This window comes from Trichomycterus rosablanca, chromosome 22 (genome assembly GCF_030014385.1).
Source record: "Trichomycterus rosablanca isolate fTriRos1 chromosome 22, fTriRos1.hap1, whole genome shotgun sequence".
NCBI classification, from domain to species: domain Eukaryota; kingdom Metazoa; phylum Chordata; class Actinopteri; order Siluriformes; family Trichomycteridae; genus Trichomycterus; species Trichomycterus rosablanca.
This window is the reverse complement of record NC_086009.1, coordinates 4,061,474-4,077,309: the sequence shown is the minus strand read 5'-3', so window position 1 is coordinate 4,077,309 and position 15,836 is coordinate 4,061,474. Positions and strand designations below refer to the sequence as shown.

At 42.1% G+C, this 15,836-nt stretch overlaps 1 protein-coding gene across 3 annotated transcripts in view; it reads left to right on the top strand.

The window, feature by feature from the left end:
• The window catches only part of arhgap23a (Rho GTPase activating protein 23a), a 76,831-nt gene that overhangs the window by 18,989 nt on the left and 42,006 nt on the right, over positions 1 to 15,836 (top strand). The window contains exon 1 of one of the 3 annotated variants that reach the window (XM_063018406.1): positions 6,003 to 6,845. The exons of the other annotated variants lie outside the window; for them this stretch is intronic. Coding sequence (XP_062874476.1) covers positions 6,627 to 6,845 — 219 coding nt within the window. The 5' untranslated portion in view covers positions 6,003 to 6,626. Of the gene's footprint in view, positions 1 to 6,002; positions 6,846 to 15,836 lie in introns of those variants that run through there. 3 annotated transcript variants of the gene reach the window in all.

The window sequence follows — 15,836 nt, the reverse complement described above, 5'->3', positions numbered from 1 at the left end:
GGTTAAAGCAGGTTGAAGATAACCGGGCCGGGGATGGAGTAATGTCTCCTGGGGCTCGGGGCTCTCCTATCACTACTTTATCACTTTGTTAGTCCTTGTCACTCATTCTTCTCCATTCTGAATTCTCTGTATGTGAGCTGGTTATCTGTGTTCGGTCTCGGTCTTTCCTGTGTGTGTGTGTGTGTGTGTGTGTGTGTGTGTGTGTGGATTTTTCATGGTTCTTCATTCTCTCTCTTTCATGTCTTATCTGGTTGGCATCCAGGTGAAATTAGTGAACCCTCTTCCTGACTTTATCTCTCCGCACCGTGACGGTATGGTAAACCCTGCGCCTTTATTATGTCAGTATGTAAGTAATACATTGTGCTATGGCGGCTTCTATCTGTTCCGTGCCTGCATGTGCGAGTTCTTTCTTTCAGCCTTGACGTTACGTTTCACCACAGCTCGCGTATCTTTAAGGTGTTTTTGTGTAAGCCCCTGCTCAGATTTCAGAATGCGTTATCATTGCGCCGGGAGAGAAGCGCGCTGCTGTAACGTGTGACGCACTTCCTCAAACATTCCAGATGCACATGCTTGAACTTTTCACCTGAACCTCCACCAGTCGAGATGCTCTGGAAGTGTGAATGTTTAACCTGTGCGACTGTTATGATGAATTATTTTACACAGGGTATGTACAGGCATTTTAATCCAACTCACCTCCCAATTTTTGATATACATTATATGGCCAAAAGTATATGGACACCCCTACTGACTAGTTTTTACATTTTCATCTTGTTGTAAGTGAATCGACTTCCAGATTTTATTGTGTCACTGTGTGGTAGAAAACAGCTTGAAGGCCAAAAGAATGAGGGCCTAACTATGACATTATAAAGGGCAGTGATAGCTCAGTGGTTAAGGTACTGGACTAGTAATCAAAAGGTTGCCGGTTCAAGCCCAACCACGGGCAAGTTGCCACTGTTGGGCCCTTGAGCAAGGCCCTTAACCTTCAATTGCTTAAAAAAATCAAGTTCAGCTGCTCAGGTGGCGCAGTGGTAAAACACGCTAGCACACCAGAGCTGGGATTTCGAATACATCCTATCGAATCTCAGCTCTGCCATCCGACTGGGCTGGGTGGCCACATGAACAAAAAATTTCGGGCGGTGCAACTGGGTCTATTATGCTAACCCACTGTCGGCCCGTCGGTCATCCTCACAGACGAGGTCTGATAAGGGGTGGCCAAAGCTCCGCTATGGATTGGCACCCACCCTTGCACCCGGTGCTTACCAGTGAAATCTGACCCACCGCAACCCTGACCAGGATAAAGCAATTCACGTTTATATAATGTGATTTGGAGAAAGTGGATCGGATCAGCGATCGACTGGAATCAGCAGATTTTTAACTAAGTGATTGGTCAACATTTATATAATGAGGATGATACAAAGAATCTTGCATACACACACACACACAGCAGACTGTAATCAGTGTCAACAGGAAACAGTACAGAGATGAGCTGAACTTACTGCTATCATACCGCTATCATTCCAAAACAGACCTTCACCCCCCTACTCCTGTGTGTGTGTGTGTGTGTAACTGCTATAGTTTAATGAGGAAGCCTGTACTTAAAAAAGCTGAATCTCTTTTCACCTATAAAGATTCTGTGTCGTGGCTTCTATTTAAACCCACACACACAGTCACTGTGATTATTTAGAAGGAAGGATCATGGGATTTTGATAGCCCTCATTCCCTGGACGTGGCATCATTTGCGTGTGGTATGTGAGCATATGCTTGTGATTACTCATTTTGTGTGTTTTTTTAGTAATAGATGTATCCTGTGATCATGAGGAAACTTTTGGTTTGGCAGATAAAAATGCGCTGGACTTTCTTTAACTGGTTTTCATCACTTTCACTTTCCTCCTCTCTCCTTTCTTTGGTTGTCGAATTCATTTTCTTTCTGTCGATGGGATTAGGTTTCAGCCGCTGAGGTCCCAACACACACACACACACACAGAGAGAAGAGGAAAGAAAAACGTCATCCTAATGCCCAACGTTATAATTTTACTGCTGTTAATTATACAGAGGTCGACGGGAGCGGAGCAGGATAAACGCTAAGATGGAAAATCGGAAAATCAGCAGACGGAGAGATTAAATTAGGAAAAGAAGCCGAATGATCAGATTTAAGAGCTGTAAGAGGAAAACAGGTTGCTTATGGAGTGGATAGCTTTAGCTATTTTTCATTTTCAAAGCTCTCATTTATGCTTGTGTTCCAACAAACAAATGCAGAAACTACAGAAAAAGTAAAAAAAGAAACAATAAATAAATACCCCGGTCTGAACTGAAAAGATAAAAGCCAAGTTAGTTTGAGTACAGACTGATGGGAACACATGCATAGATGATTCAGCCATATTAAACTTTTTTTGATTTGGCTACATTATGGTTAAATTCGACCTGCCAGTACAAAATTTTTGGTTACTTTCTAACCTTTTTTTTTATCTTTTCATGCATTTTAACCCCTTTTCTCCCAATTTAGCATAGCAAATCTGGGGGATCCTGATGGAGTCCGAGGAGGGTGTGCCTGACACACACTTCCTGCGACCTGGGGGTCAGAATCTCGGCGCTGGTGTGCTAGTGGATTATTTTGTTGTGCCACCTGGGTGCCCGCTTTCTAACCTATTTTTAACCAATGAAGTCATGTTTACTTTCTCCTTCACCAGGTGGGGTAACAGTCTGGGAGAGGGAGGGTTTAGTTTTTAACAAAACTCTGCTTCTTTGTGAACTGTGTCTCATCAGTACACTTAAACAATGATGCTAACTGTTCCCACTCCATCACAGGATTTAGGCTATTTATTATTATTCGAATGGGAACAATTTTTTATATAAAGTGGAGGCTGTTATACCATCACACCAACTTATGACCAGTTGTTTACACACTTATTGTGTATATTGGCCATATTGTGTACAATCCAATATCACAAGCCATATTAACACTACTTAATAATATTACTTATGGTTACTTCTGAAATAACAGTATTACACTCTTGTAAAATCAGGTGTGCATGTTGGCTGTATTTTCTCAAGAGGAAAATCTGAACAGGGGAAAAGAAGTGGTCAGTACTGCACACGTGTATTAGTTACAGTGGAGCTGTGCAGCAGTAGAGGTGATTGGGAGTCTAGAAAAAACGAATTCCATTTGAACAGGGCACTAAATAGAATTGAGCTCTATGAAGGCAGTGGATTAGTAGTCTCTGGTTAGTAGTGTGGTTAGATTTATGTTACATATCTGTTCTGGTAATGCTGTATTGCTAGTGATATTTCCTATATATATATATAAATGTGTGTGTGTGTGTGTGTGTGTGTGTGTGTGTGTGTGTGTGTGTGTGTGTTCATATTTTCTATGTGGGGATTTTAATGGTGAGAAATGAAGGGTGTATCCAGTAGAGGTCAGACTTGTGTCTGACTGTACTCTCTCTCTCTCTCTCTCTCTCTCTCTCTCTCTCTCTCTCTCTCTCTCTCTCTCTCTCTGTCTGTGTGTGTTTATACAGTTTACACATTAGAATGTCATTAGGAAGTGAATACTTCACATTTACAAACACAGATGCACGGCATGTTCAGATGGTACAGAGGTCTAACATGCTACCGGGCGAGCGTCTGCACAGACGTGATTGGCTATAATTAAGGAAGTGACCTGGTTAGGGATTGGTGACCTGTCCTGGGTTTTCTTCTAGGTTTTCATAATAATGAAATATAAACATTTTAATTAAGGAATGTACTGTGTAGTTTAGGTAAGAAAGCTACTGGCTTTGTGGCTTCATGCTGCAGCTTGTCCAGTTGTGTGTCTGGTGCAACCTGTCCGTCCTCATTTGTAACGGATCTCGGTGTGTGTGTGTGTGAGTGTGTGTGTGAGTGTGAATGAGTTTTCAGACACCCTGAAGCTCTGCCATGTCTACCTGTCTCACATGCACCTCAGACGGGTTGTTTAGTGAGATTTTTCAGAAGTTTTACATTGTTTTTAACACAATACAAACTCATGCATATACATTTGTGGCAACATGACGTTTTTTGAGGTGAATTGAATTGAATTGGTGGGAATAGTGATGCGTGGGAGTTTTTTTATAGGTATAAGTGAGGTAGTTTATGCCTTAGAGTCACAAGCTGCACTGTCTCGAGTTCATAAACTCATACTGAGGTGGTGCAATAACAGCGGGCTAGAATATTACAGCAGGGAGAATTCTTGCCAGTTAACTAACACTATAGCTGGTTAGTATTTGGTATTAATCATTCTGCATTTATTTATTTATGCATTTTTCTCCTTTTAATCTAAACTAATCTCTTTATCCTATTCAGAGTCGTCGTGGTGGGTATAATTCACTGGGCAAAAGGTAGGAAACACCCTGGATAGGTCACCAGTACATCACAGGGCAAACACACACACACACACACTTATACGCGGGACTTTAGTATCTCCAGTTAACCTGACTGCATGTTGAACTGTGGGAGGAAACTGGAGCTCCCGGGGAGAACATGCAAACTCCACACAGAAAGGACCAGGACTGCTCAACCTTGGAATCAAATGAGTTTGAGTGATGTAAAAGTCACATGTATCTGATTGGTCAGACTGAGGTTCAGACTGAGTTTTTGCTGTTCACATTTTTCTTAAAAATACAGATGTGTCTGACTTATGTGAATACAGTATTTGGACTATTTTTACCTGCAGTGTGAACAAAGCCAGTGTGTCAGACAGGCCTGTGTGTGTGTGTTTACATCCGTGAGATGGTCTGCTGCAGCTGTTGGACGGTACAGTGAACAGCTGCATTAATGTGTCTGTCTGCTACAATGTTCCATTTTTCTGTGGTTTTCTTTCTATTCTGAGTTTCTTTATTTTACTTTTTCTTTAGTCTGGGTGTGTGTGTGTGTGTGTGAGAGAGTGTGTGTGTGTGTGTGTGTGTGTGTGTGTGTGTGTGTGTGTGCATGTGTGTGTGTGTGTGTGTGTGCTCGCTTGTGTTTGCTTGTTTAGCAGATCCTTTCTATTTTTCCAGAATGCATTCAGTGTGAGGAACATGCTGAGACAGAAACCACAAGATAATAAAGAGGGATTTTCTCTTGCTATTGTGTTTGTAATTATTCTGCACTTGATTCAGACTGAAGTTCTGGACTGTAGCGGAACTTGAGACTACACAGAAAAGTTATATATTAATCTTAACATATATATTTATTTATTAGGATTTTAACATCATGTTTTACACTTTGTTTACATTTATGACAGGAAACGGTAGTTACTGGTTCCACAAGATTCACCAGTTTAATGTCAAACACAGTCATGGACAATTTTGTATCTCCATTTCACCTCACTTGCACGTCTTTGGACTGTGTGAGGAAACCGGAGCTCCCGGAGGAAACCCACACAGACACGGGGAGAACATGCAAACTCCCCCACCTGGGAATAGGCCCCAGGGCCGTCTTGCTGTGAGGCGACAGTGCTACCCACCGAGCCATGTTTACATTTACAACTTTTAGCAGTCACTTTTATCCAAAGCCACTTACAGTTCTGTGACAGTATACAGTCTAAGCAATTGAGGGTTAAGGGCCTTGCTCAAGGGCCCAACAGTGGCAACCAGGCAGTGGTAGTGCTTGAACCAGCCACCTTTTGATTACTAGTCCAGTAACCACTAGGCTATGGTTGTGGGGGGTCAGCTAAAATGATCAGAATTATAGCAATATAATTGGAACGTGCTGTTTTTGTCTAGATTTGTCCACACACACACACACACACACACACACACACACACACACACACACACACACACACACACATTGTGACTGGCTGGTGGACTGCTGTGTTGTGTTTCTTTACAGTTTGGTGTATAATTAGCAGTTCAAGACTAAGGGAGGAACTTTAGCATTTAGAAGGAAAGGAATGATTACCCACACAGAGAGAGAGAGAGAGATAGAGAGAGAGAGAGGGTGAGAGAGAGGGTGGTGGTGTCGGATCTCCCTCATTGACACTGACTGAATGACTCAGTGTGGCAGGAGAGGACGAACAAGGAGGTTCTACATTCATGAATGTGAATGAGAGAGAATGAGAGAGAGAAAGTTAAAAAAAAAACAAGCGAGAGAGCATGAGAGAGTGTAAGAGAGAGCGAGAGAGGACAGGATAGAGAAGGATTCAGTGTGTGATGCTGTTTCTGTGAACTTAGTTCAGGTTCAGATCAGATGTGCTTTTCCAGCTGGTTTTATTGGATCTCTCGTGCCGCCACGTGCCACACACACACACACACACGTTCACGCCCGCATACAGCCCGTCTGCTACCCGGCACCGTCTGATCTGCAGTCTGGATCTGCCGTCTGGATCTGCCTTTATCTGTGGATGTGCCAGCGCAGGTCGATCACTCCATTCTCACGTCCGGGTGTGAAGTGCCACTCGTCGGATGGATTAGCTGTGGAATGCTGAGTGCAGGAGATGTGGAATATGGAGGAATGTTTCCACTCTTTGGATTTTTCCCTTGATGGTTTTGGCTCGGAGGGAACGAGACACATCTTCAGCTTGGCACATCTTTGAAGAGTCTTTTCCATTCGCTCTTAAAAGAGCGGTCAGAGCAGCCGGCCGGTTCTCGTGAAAGTCTGCGTGTGTGTGAGAGTGTTTGTGTTAGTGTGTGATGCTGGATGGGTTGCCTGTAATGATGCCCGCTTCATCCCCTCGACTTGATGCGATGGAGTGGAGCTTTTGGGATGCCGTCGGGGTGGACTGTAGCGCCCCTGAGCCGCGCTGCATCTGGGTGGCTGTGCTGCATGACAACTCGGCCGTCACGCCCCAACGAGCACACACACCCGAGACCGCAGGTGGTCAGCGCCGGACAGTCCAACATGAGAACGGGGTAAGCTGTGGGCGCGTGTGTGTCTGTGTGTGATTCTGTTTTTAAAGGGCAGTTGTAGCCTTGTGGTTAAGGTGCTGGACTAGTAATCAAAAGGTTACTGGTTAAAGCCCCACCACTGCCAGGTTGCCACTGTTGGGCGCTTGAGCAAGGCCCTTAATTCTCAATTGCTTAGACAGTAAACTTTCACAGTACTGTAAGTCGCTTTGGATAAAGAGTCATGTAAATGTAAATTGTATTTTTAAAAATTTAGAATGGAGGTACAGGTGAGAGTTTCAGCAGTACCTGTTCGGACCCTCCACAGGCATAATTGGCCATAGCTGACCAAGCTGACCAAAGTCTAAACTGGACATCACCCCATGCTGCTGCAACAGCTATACCTTTTGTCTGGTCGAGGCTCTGGCACTGCCCGGTCTTTTTTTGGCGTTTAAAGTTCACCTGATTGAACTTGGACCCAGTTTGACCTTTTCAAAGCGCTTCTAATGACACAAACTGTTTGATTAATTGACCAATTGTTATGATATTAATAGATACTCATATCCATACTTAATGAGTTAGTTTGTGGAAATAGTGATGAGTAGTGTTGCCAGGTTGGGCCGCTTCATGCCGAGTTGGCTCGTTTTTAATGACATGGTAATATAATGAAGGAAGAAACAGGTTCTGGATGTTAGATCAGTTCTGCTTAGATCTGCTGTGGAATGTTTATAGTGAGATTCTATTATAGAAACCCTCTCATTTTAATCTGGCAACCCTAACGATGGGCTGACATGTTTAATTAGTAAGTGAAGAGAGTAGATAGAGGGTTTGTGTAGGGGGTTGAGTTTTATTCACTGTGCCTTAAATGGATTTGATTCAATGTTTAGGCGAATGTGTTTTTATATATATATATATATATACTGTGTATATATATTGTTATTGAGTTCAGAGGTTTTTTTTAGTGCTATCAGACGGTTGGGCATCTACCCAGACATGACTGGCTGTGTCTGAGGAGGGGTGGCTGAACAGCCTTGTCATTGAGAGGTTTCACTCTCAGTACCGGTCTCAAGCCTGGACAGAATAAGCAGGTTTGCACCAGGAAATTATATTTTACAAATATATATTACAAGAGACTACTAGTGTACACTGGCCAAAAGTATTTGGTCACCTGACCATGAGTTAGATGGACAAACCGTTTCAAAAGCAAATGGTATTAAAGTAGAGTGACTTGTGTGATCTTTTCAGCTTTCAGCCTCTTCTGAGATGGCTTCTCACAAGATTTTAAGTATGCCTGTGGGAATCTGTGCCCACTCAGTCATAAGAGCATTTATATGGCTGGGAATTAATGTTGGTCAAAAAAGCCTCAGTTGATGTTTCAGTTCATTCCAAAGCTGTTCAACTGGGCTAAGGTCAGGGCTCGTCATGCTGCAACAGGAGCTATTCCCTAAACCAGGGGTGAACTTGCGCCCCCCCTCCCCTTCGTCAACCACCGCACAGAAATCATTGAGAAAGCTTCTGACAGGCTAAAAGAACGTAATTAATGTTGTGCACATTATATAATTTTGCTGATTGAAAATTATTTTTTAAAAAGATAATACAGTCCGACCCCATCTGAGCCGATTCTATCAGCAGATTATATAAATTCGTGGTTCACTTTGGTAAATCATAAGAGGTTCTTGCTTTTTGATGTAGATGTGAGCAGAAAATGTTACTTCACAGAGCATAGACAAAAGTTCATCAATTACTAAGTTGGTTAGTTCGGGATCATCTGCTCTGACTGAAAACGTTTAGCTCCACAGGCAGAACGACTCTGACTCTGTGGTAATACTCAGTATAATTAAGCCTGAGCTTTTTAAGGTAAGCGAGTCACACAAAATGTTCTGTAGTAGTTGGTGTTTATTTACAACCGCAACATTCATTATAACAGTAAACACGGAGAGATGACTGAGAAAAGAAACTTACGCTGCGCTTAAAATGAATTGACTCCCGAGTCACTTATAATCGATACTGTGAACAGAGCGTCTCTCTTAAAGACACAAACACGTCCTATAACAGCGGTCGTTGCTTTTGACACTTCGCTGTGAGCTCTATTTTGAAGGTTTTTTTCAGATGGAACTGAATAACATTAAACGTGCGTGTGAGCGTGGTCAGTTAGAGTAATGAAATCTGTCTCCCGTGGGTGAAAAATGAATTGCTTTAGTTTTAGAAGTAAAAAAATCTCGTAATGCCACGCCCCCCGGTCAGGCACTCGCGCCCCCCCAGACAAGTACTCCCCCCACAGGTTGAAAACCCCTGCCCTAAACTGTTGCTGCAAAGTTGGAAACATGTTATTTACCTTATATAATTGGTTTCTTTTACTTGGAAGCAGTTCCTGTGGCTGAAACACATGGATTCAAATATTAGAAGTGGCGTCCCAATACTTTTGTCCATATAGTGTATGTACTTTGTAAACTTACTAGCCTAGGTTTTCGTATGTACGAGGTATTGTCTCTGAGAGATTGAGAGACGCTTAAAGTCCGGATTTAGCGCCTTCTGATTTTCACCTTTTTGGACGCTCAAAGAAGCTTTAAGGGGAAGAGGATTTTCATGTGATAAATGGCATTAAAAAGTAGGTACGATGCTGGAAAAGTGCATCAGAAGGTGACTGTAGAAAAGTGATGTCATTTGTTTCTGAAATTCTTAATACATTTTTTAAAAGTGTGAAAACTTTTTGAAGAACCCTCGAATATTTTTAACTCAATTTAGTTTTTTTTTTCCACAATAATAGAGAAATTTTGTCTGACATTAAATACACACTACTGAGACGTCTGTTTAAACATTTGTAAACATCAGCTGTACCATGGTGATTGTATCTTTTTGCCAGATTGTCCACCCCAGTGTGTGTTTCTGTGCATATGTGATTACCCATTGGGACGGTCCTGTGGTCATGCATAAAAAAAGCCGGCCGCTGGAATGCAGGTCGCGACAGTTTGGGAGGGAGCAGGTTCCACTAGTGTAAACACAGACACAGCTGGTACACGCACTCAAACACAAAGCTCACATCCACACACTGTGCAGCGCTGGTGTTTGCCGGGGTTTGTTGGTATAGATCTACGCCTGGTCCATGGCTGAAGGTTTAATTTGTCCCAGTGTCCATTTTAGACTCCCTCACTTAAATTTCTGTTGTCCTCATCATGGGTTACGTGACCGCAGCTCTCCTTAACGACTGTGTGGGTCAGACCGAAATGTGCTCCGTTTTTCCATTCTAAATTTGTGCTCAGCTTTCTGAGCTTTCAGAACGATTTAGCATTTTATTTTTTCCTACACAGCATCTTAGGTCAGATTTTTATCAGAGAAAATATATAGTGTACTATATTTGGAGGACCAAACATGATCTGCTGCTGTAGTTCACCAAGTAATGACTAGATTCTGAATCTTGCTCCTTGCATCTTAAAAAGTGATCAGTAGCCTCCACTACTGTCCTACAGTAAAGACCTGCTCTACATGTGAAGTTCTGGGGTTATTAGGTTAACTGTGAGGGGGGTTGCCATTCTTTCACAGGGTTGCCAGGTGGCAGGTGGTTGAGAGAAACTCCTCACACAGCTGCACATACATTCCACCAACACTCTGCCGGATTCTGGTTCAGCAAACTTTAGGAACCAACCCCCGCTGTCAGTGGTTTAAGAGTTTCAACAAGGTTTCATTAGATGATGTTTAAGTCACCCCAAAGCAATTTAGCCAGCTAAAATCTGGGTTTCACTGTCTCTTGGATGTATATTGGCAGTTTTATGGTGGAGAACATAACACATTTAGATTAGTACAGCAGTTTGCAATGCTGTGTGATGTGTAAAACACAGAATAGTATAAGTGGAACTTCTTAACATTTTATTTGTCATTTTTATTTTTATTTTTATTTATTTAGAAGAAAATTAGGATTTTAACGTCATGTTTTACACACTTTGGTTACATTCATGACAGAAACAGGTAATTACTGGTTACACAAGATTCATCAGTTCACAAGTTTAATATCAAACACAGTCATGGACAATTTAGTATCTCCAATTCACCTCACTGCACGTCTTTGGACCGTGGGAGGAAACCAAAGCTCCCGAGGGAAACCCACGCAGACACGGGGAGAACATGCAAACTCCACACAGAAAGGACCCGGACCTAGGAGTCCCACCTAGGAGTTGAACCCAGGACCTTCTTGCTGTGCTTCCACCGTGCCACCCTCTTAACACTTTAATGTGTATTTAAATCACTTTCTCAAACACTTGCTTTTACACACTCAAAAAAAATCAATAAATTGCAAGTAGAGCAGAGTACCACAGGGTTGTACTGTACACCTGTCTATGTATATTTGACAAATGAAGGCATTCTCTTCTATCAAATGGCTGAACTGGTTTGAGCTCATGCTCGACTTCCCTTCCACAGTTATTTTCACCTAAATAGAACAAAAAGAGGATTTATAAAGATGCTTCGGGAAAAATACGTAAAGGAAGTTTGATATGCAGGATGTTTTTATTGGATGGTTTAGATTGTAAACAAAGAGTTGATTCTTAAACCCTCAATTGTTGGCATTGTTTCAGTCACAACTGTAAGTCACTTTGGATAAAAAACGTCTACTAAATGTTATAAATGTAAACAATTGGTGTACTCAGATCCCAAATGCTCACAGAACAGTGAAATGTAAAGTAAAGAAAAGGAAAGTAAATGTAACACAGGGGTAAAAATGCCCCCGTCCCAAGTTATCAAATTTAGAATGAGCAGACATATTTGATTTGCAAATCTTTGCTGTCTGCTTTTACTGTCCCAACTTTTTTTTAAATAAGTTGGGTTTGTATCTGTGTGTGTGTGTGTGTGTGTGTGTGTCCTGTCAGCAAAAATATAGCCCCACTTTTTAAACAGGATTGCCACTCTCAGCTGTTTGACACTCATTGTTTGAATAGTGATAGGTGTGTGTGTGTATGTGTGTGTGGTTCATGGCCAGTTTGTAAGGGCTGTGCCTCTTTATTATGAGCTCTCACTGGCAATATCATTTCTTATGTTGATGGGCATTTTTATACCCCTTATGAATTAATCATGTTGAAGTGATGGTTTGAAGAAATAAAATTCTGAGAGACTGAAAGATGCTTATAGTCTGGATTTATCACCATCTGTTTTCCACCTTTTATGATGCACAAAGTGGCTTTAAGGGGAAGAAGATTTTCATATGATGATGATCTGAAAGCAGTGGTGCATCACAACCAAAAACATTTTTGCTGACAGCATTAAGAAGTTGGTACGATGCTGAGAAAAATGCATCAGAAGGTGAATATGTAGCGAAGTGATGTGATTTGTTTTTAAATTTTCTAATAATTATAGTTTTAAAAGTGAGGAAACTTTTTGAAGAACCCTTGTATGTTTGAATGGATCTCGCAGTCATTCTGAATTGGGAAAGTACCTTTCCAAGGTGTAGCCACAATGTTGAAATGATATGATTTATTTAATATAATTTATGTTATAGACCTGTTAGCAATGTGTGTATTGAAACCTGAACCTGACAGTTATGGGGGGTCTGTTTTTGATAGTGACAGGCCGGGGGTGACGGCAGAAAATGTGTGCTGGTGTGAACTCCGATTGCATCATAATCGTGCAGTGGTTTTGTTGGAGCTGTTCCATGTCTGATTGCAGATCAGGATCAGTAATAAATGACAACACTTTCCTATGAGGTTACCAGACAATCACGGGCACCAAGTGAACTCGGGATACGTCATTTCCCATAAAGACGAGGCACAAGTTCAGGTCACACACACATTAGTACATGTTCATACACAGGAACATCAGGACTAGATGCATTAAAAGCAAACAGCATTGAATAAATGAATCTGTGTAGCTGGAGGGGGCAGAACAGGAGCAGTTTTTTGCGCCTGCAGGGGTGTGTGTCTGTGGAGTCGGGGGGTAATAACAGGGTTTGGTATTCTCAGCGCCGGGAGGAACCTTGCGGTCGAAACTTGGCGTGCTGCAGCATGCTCTACTCTCTCCGTTCCTCTCCGGCTTTTCTTAAGCGTTTGTTCGTCTGTCGTCTTATCTGAGCATGCCCAGACCGAGCCGCAATCTCTCTGGAATTCACCCTTATTGTTGCCACTCTTATTCATTCATTCAGTAATTCAGGATGCTATGATTACTCCGTTACCCTGCCCCTTTACACCATTGTGTTTCCCCGAGCCATGTTTACAGTTCATCAAGAGTGCTTCTGAGAGCCTGGAGCGTTTATGCTTTATCAGAACACTCGGAGATCCTTATTTGTCTGTCTAAACAAGGAAATTGGCAGTAATATGCTGTCGTTATAGGAAACACGCTTTGTTGTCTTTTGAAACTTAATGCCTGCACACTTTGACAGACGAAAATACGGGAAGTAGGGTCACACCGTCTCGGCAGAGCTGAGAAACAAATAAATAAAGGTACACAAAAATTGTAACCTAGCGGTTAAGGTACTGGACTAGTAATCAAAAAGTTGCTGGTTCAAGTCCCACCAATGTTAGGCTGCTGCTGTTGGGCCCTTGAGCAAGGCCCTTAAATGCTAAATGCTGAAAATGTAAATTTGCCAAAATTACTGACAGAACAGAAACCGTTTTACTACGATGTCTTGAAAGAGAAACGTTCCTCCAAAGACCTGATACATGCACTATATGGACAGAAGTATGTGGACACCCGACCTTGTGCAATAACAAGACCCCCCCTCCTTCACTTTGCAGCCACATTTGGACACCAGATCGTGACCTTGTTGGGCGTCCCATTTTAAAAACAAATGCTATTAAAATAATGACCTCTATGTGACCTTTCCGGCTTTAACAACACCCCCCTCTCCCCCGAGAAGGCTTCTCACTAGACTTTGAAGTATGCCTGTGGGAAGTTGTGCCCTTTAGTCAAAATAGGATTTGTATAGTTTGGCACTGAGGTCAAGAAAACCTCAACTGATGTTTTGGTTTATTCCAAAGCTGTTCGGTGGGGCCGAGGTCAGAGCTCTGTGCCCTATTGTGGCTTAAACAAATGAATTTAAATATTAAAAGTGGTGTCCCAATATCCTTAGTGTCCCCTTTGTCTATAAAGTTTTTGAGAGCTGTTTTGATCATTTCTGTGTGTGGATTAAAATGAAATAACTGATAAACATAGATAACAGCACAGGAAAACAAACTGATGTGCATTCTTTAGGACAGGGGTTTTCAAACTTGTTTTCAAGTGACCCAGGCAACACAAAAAATGCATCAAAACGAAACACAAAATGAAATGTAATTAATTAATAAAAAAAGTGGCAATCTGGCCCCACTGTGGTTTACAAGATGTAATGTAAAGCCTTCCCAAGGGGGCGTTCGTGTACAAGTTTATTTTGTGTTTGGGACAGTGTTTGTGACAGTGGTAGCCTAGTGTGTAGAGCTTTGGGCTATCAACCGGAAGATTGGCGGTTCAAATACAGGCTCTGCTAAGCAGCCACTGTTGGGTCCTTGAGCAAGGCCCTTAACCCTGTCTGCTCAAGGGGCGCCGTACGATGGCTGACCCTGCGCTCTGACCCCATCTTCCAAACAAGCTGGGATATGCGAAGAAAGAATTTCATTGTACTGGACACCTGTATATGTATATATGAGAAATAAAGGATATCTTATCTTATTTTTCTCTCTGACCCATTTTTTGGATTGCGACCCACCCAAGGCTCGGGATTTAGGGTTTGAATAACCCTGCTTCAGGATATAATGTATATATTTAATCATATGTGTTTTACTTTTGTATTTATTTATATACAAGCGCAGTACTGATGATCAGATTAGGTAAACGATCACTGGGATCAGTTCAGCTATCAGTTCATTTAAAGAAACCTTCTACTATAACTCTAGTGTCGCTTTCATTAGCATCTCCACACATGCAGGATTAAAAAGTACCAGGGAAGTGTGGAACGGAAAACAGGATTACATCATTTGGGATTTTATTGAGAGTTGGTGAAGAAAATGAGAGAGAGAGAGGAAGTGTGTGAGGAAGTGAGAGACGAATGGTTTATGAATCAGATATAAGTATATTAAATGAAATGTGAACTCGGACATAAGTGGAGAGAATGTGAGAGAGGAGAGAATACAGATGGAGACAATGAACGTGTGTGTGTGTGTATATGAGAGAGAGAAAGAACGTGTGAGAGGGAGAGGAGAGAGGGATTGTGGGTAGGCTAAGGGTTCAGGATTACAGTGTAGCAGTTCTGCTGAACGGTCACAGTTATGAAGGGACGATGAGGGACAGACAGAAAACATTGCATTGGAAAACTGGAACTGTCCATCCACTGTCACCTCACAGCAAGAAGGTCCTGGGTTTGATTCCCAGGTGGGGCGGTCCCGGTCCTTTCTGTGTGGGGTTTGCATGTTCTCCCCGTGTCTATGTGGGTTTCCTCCAGAAGCTCCGGTTTCCTCCCACAGTCCAAAGACGTGCAAGTGAGGTGAACTGGAGATACAAAATTGTCCATGACTGTTTAAATCTTGTGTAAGCAGTAACTACCTGTCCTGTCATGATTGTAACCAAAGTGTGTAAAACATGATGTTATAATAATAATATACTGTATATACATTATATAAGTAAACTAGCAAAGACAATCTCAATTCATCCTCCTGTATCGTTGTTTTCTGACTATACAGCTCTTCTCCTTAAGTATATGTGTATAGATGGATGAACAGCTGGCAAAACCCACATCTGGCCACACTTCCTGCCGCAGACCTGGCACAGACTTTTTGTTTTTGTGTGGCAGGAAAGGGGATTTTGTGCCCACTAACAGAAACATGGTAGCATTCACCTCATCCTATATATATCCAGACTGCACTCACGGTTCATGCACTGAAACCTACATGTGGACACAGTGTGTGTGTGTGTGTTTTTGATTTTCAGCCTCAGCCATGATTACGAGGCTTCGTTCTGTACAATTAACTAAACACAGAGTAGATTTAGTTTGTTCCCAAACGCGCTGCCCTCGACTACCGTGAGTCACTATCTGAACCCGTATCTAACACGAGCTGCCTGAAAAGG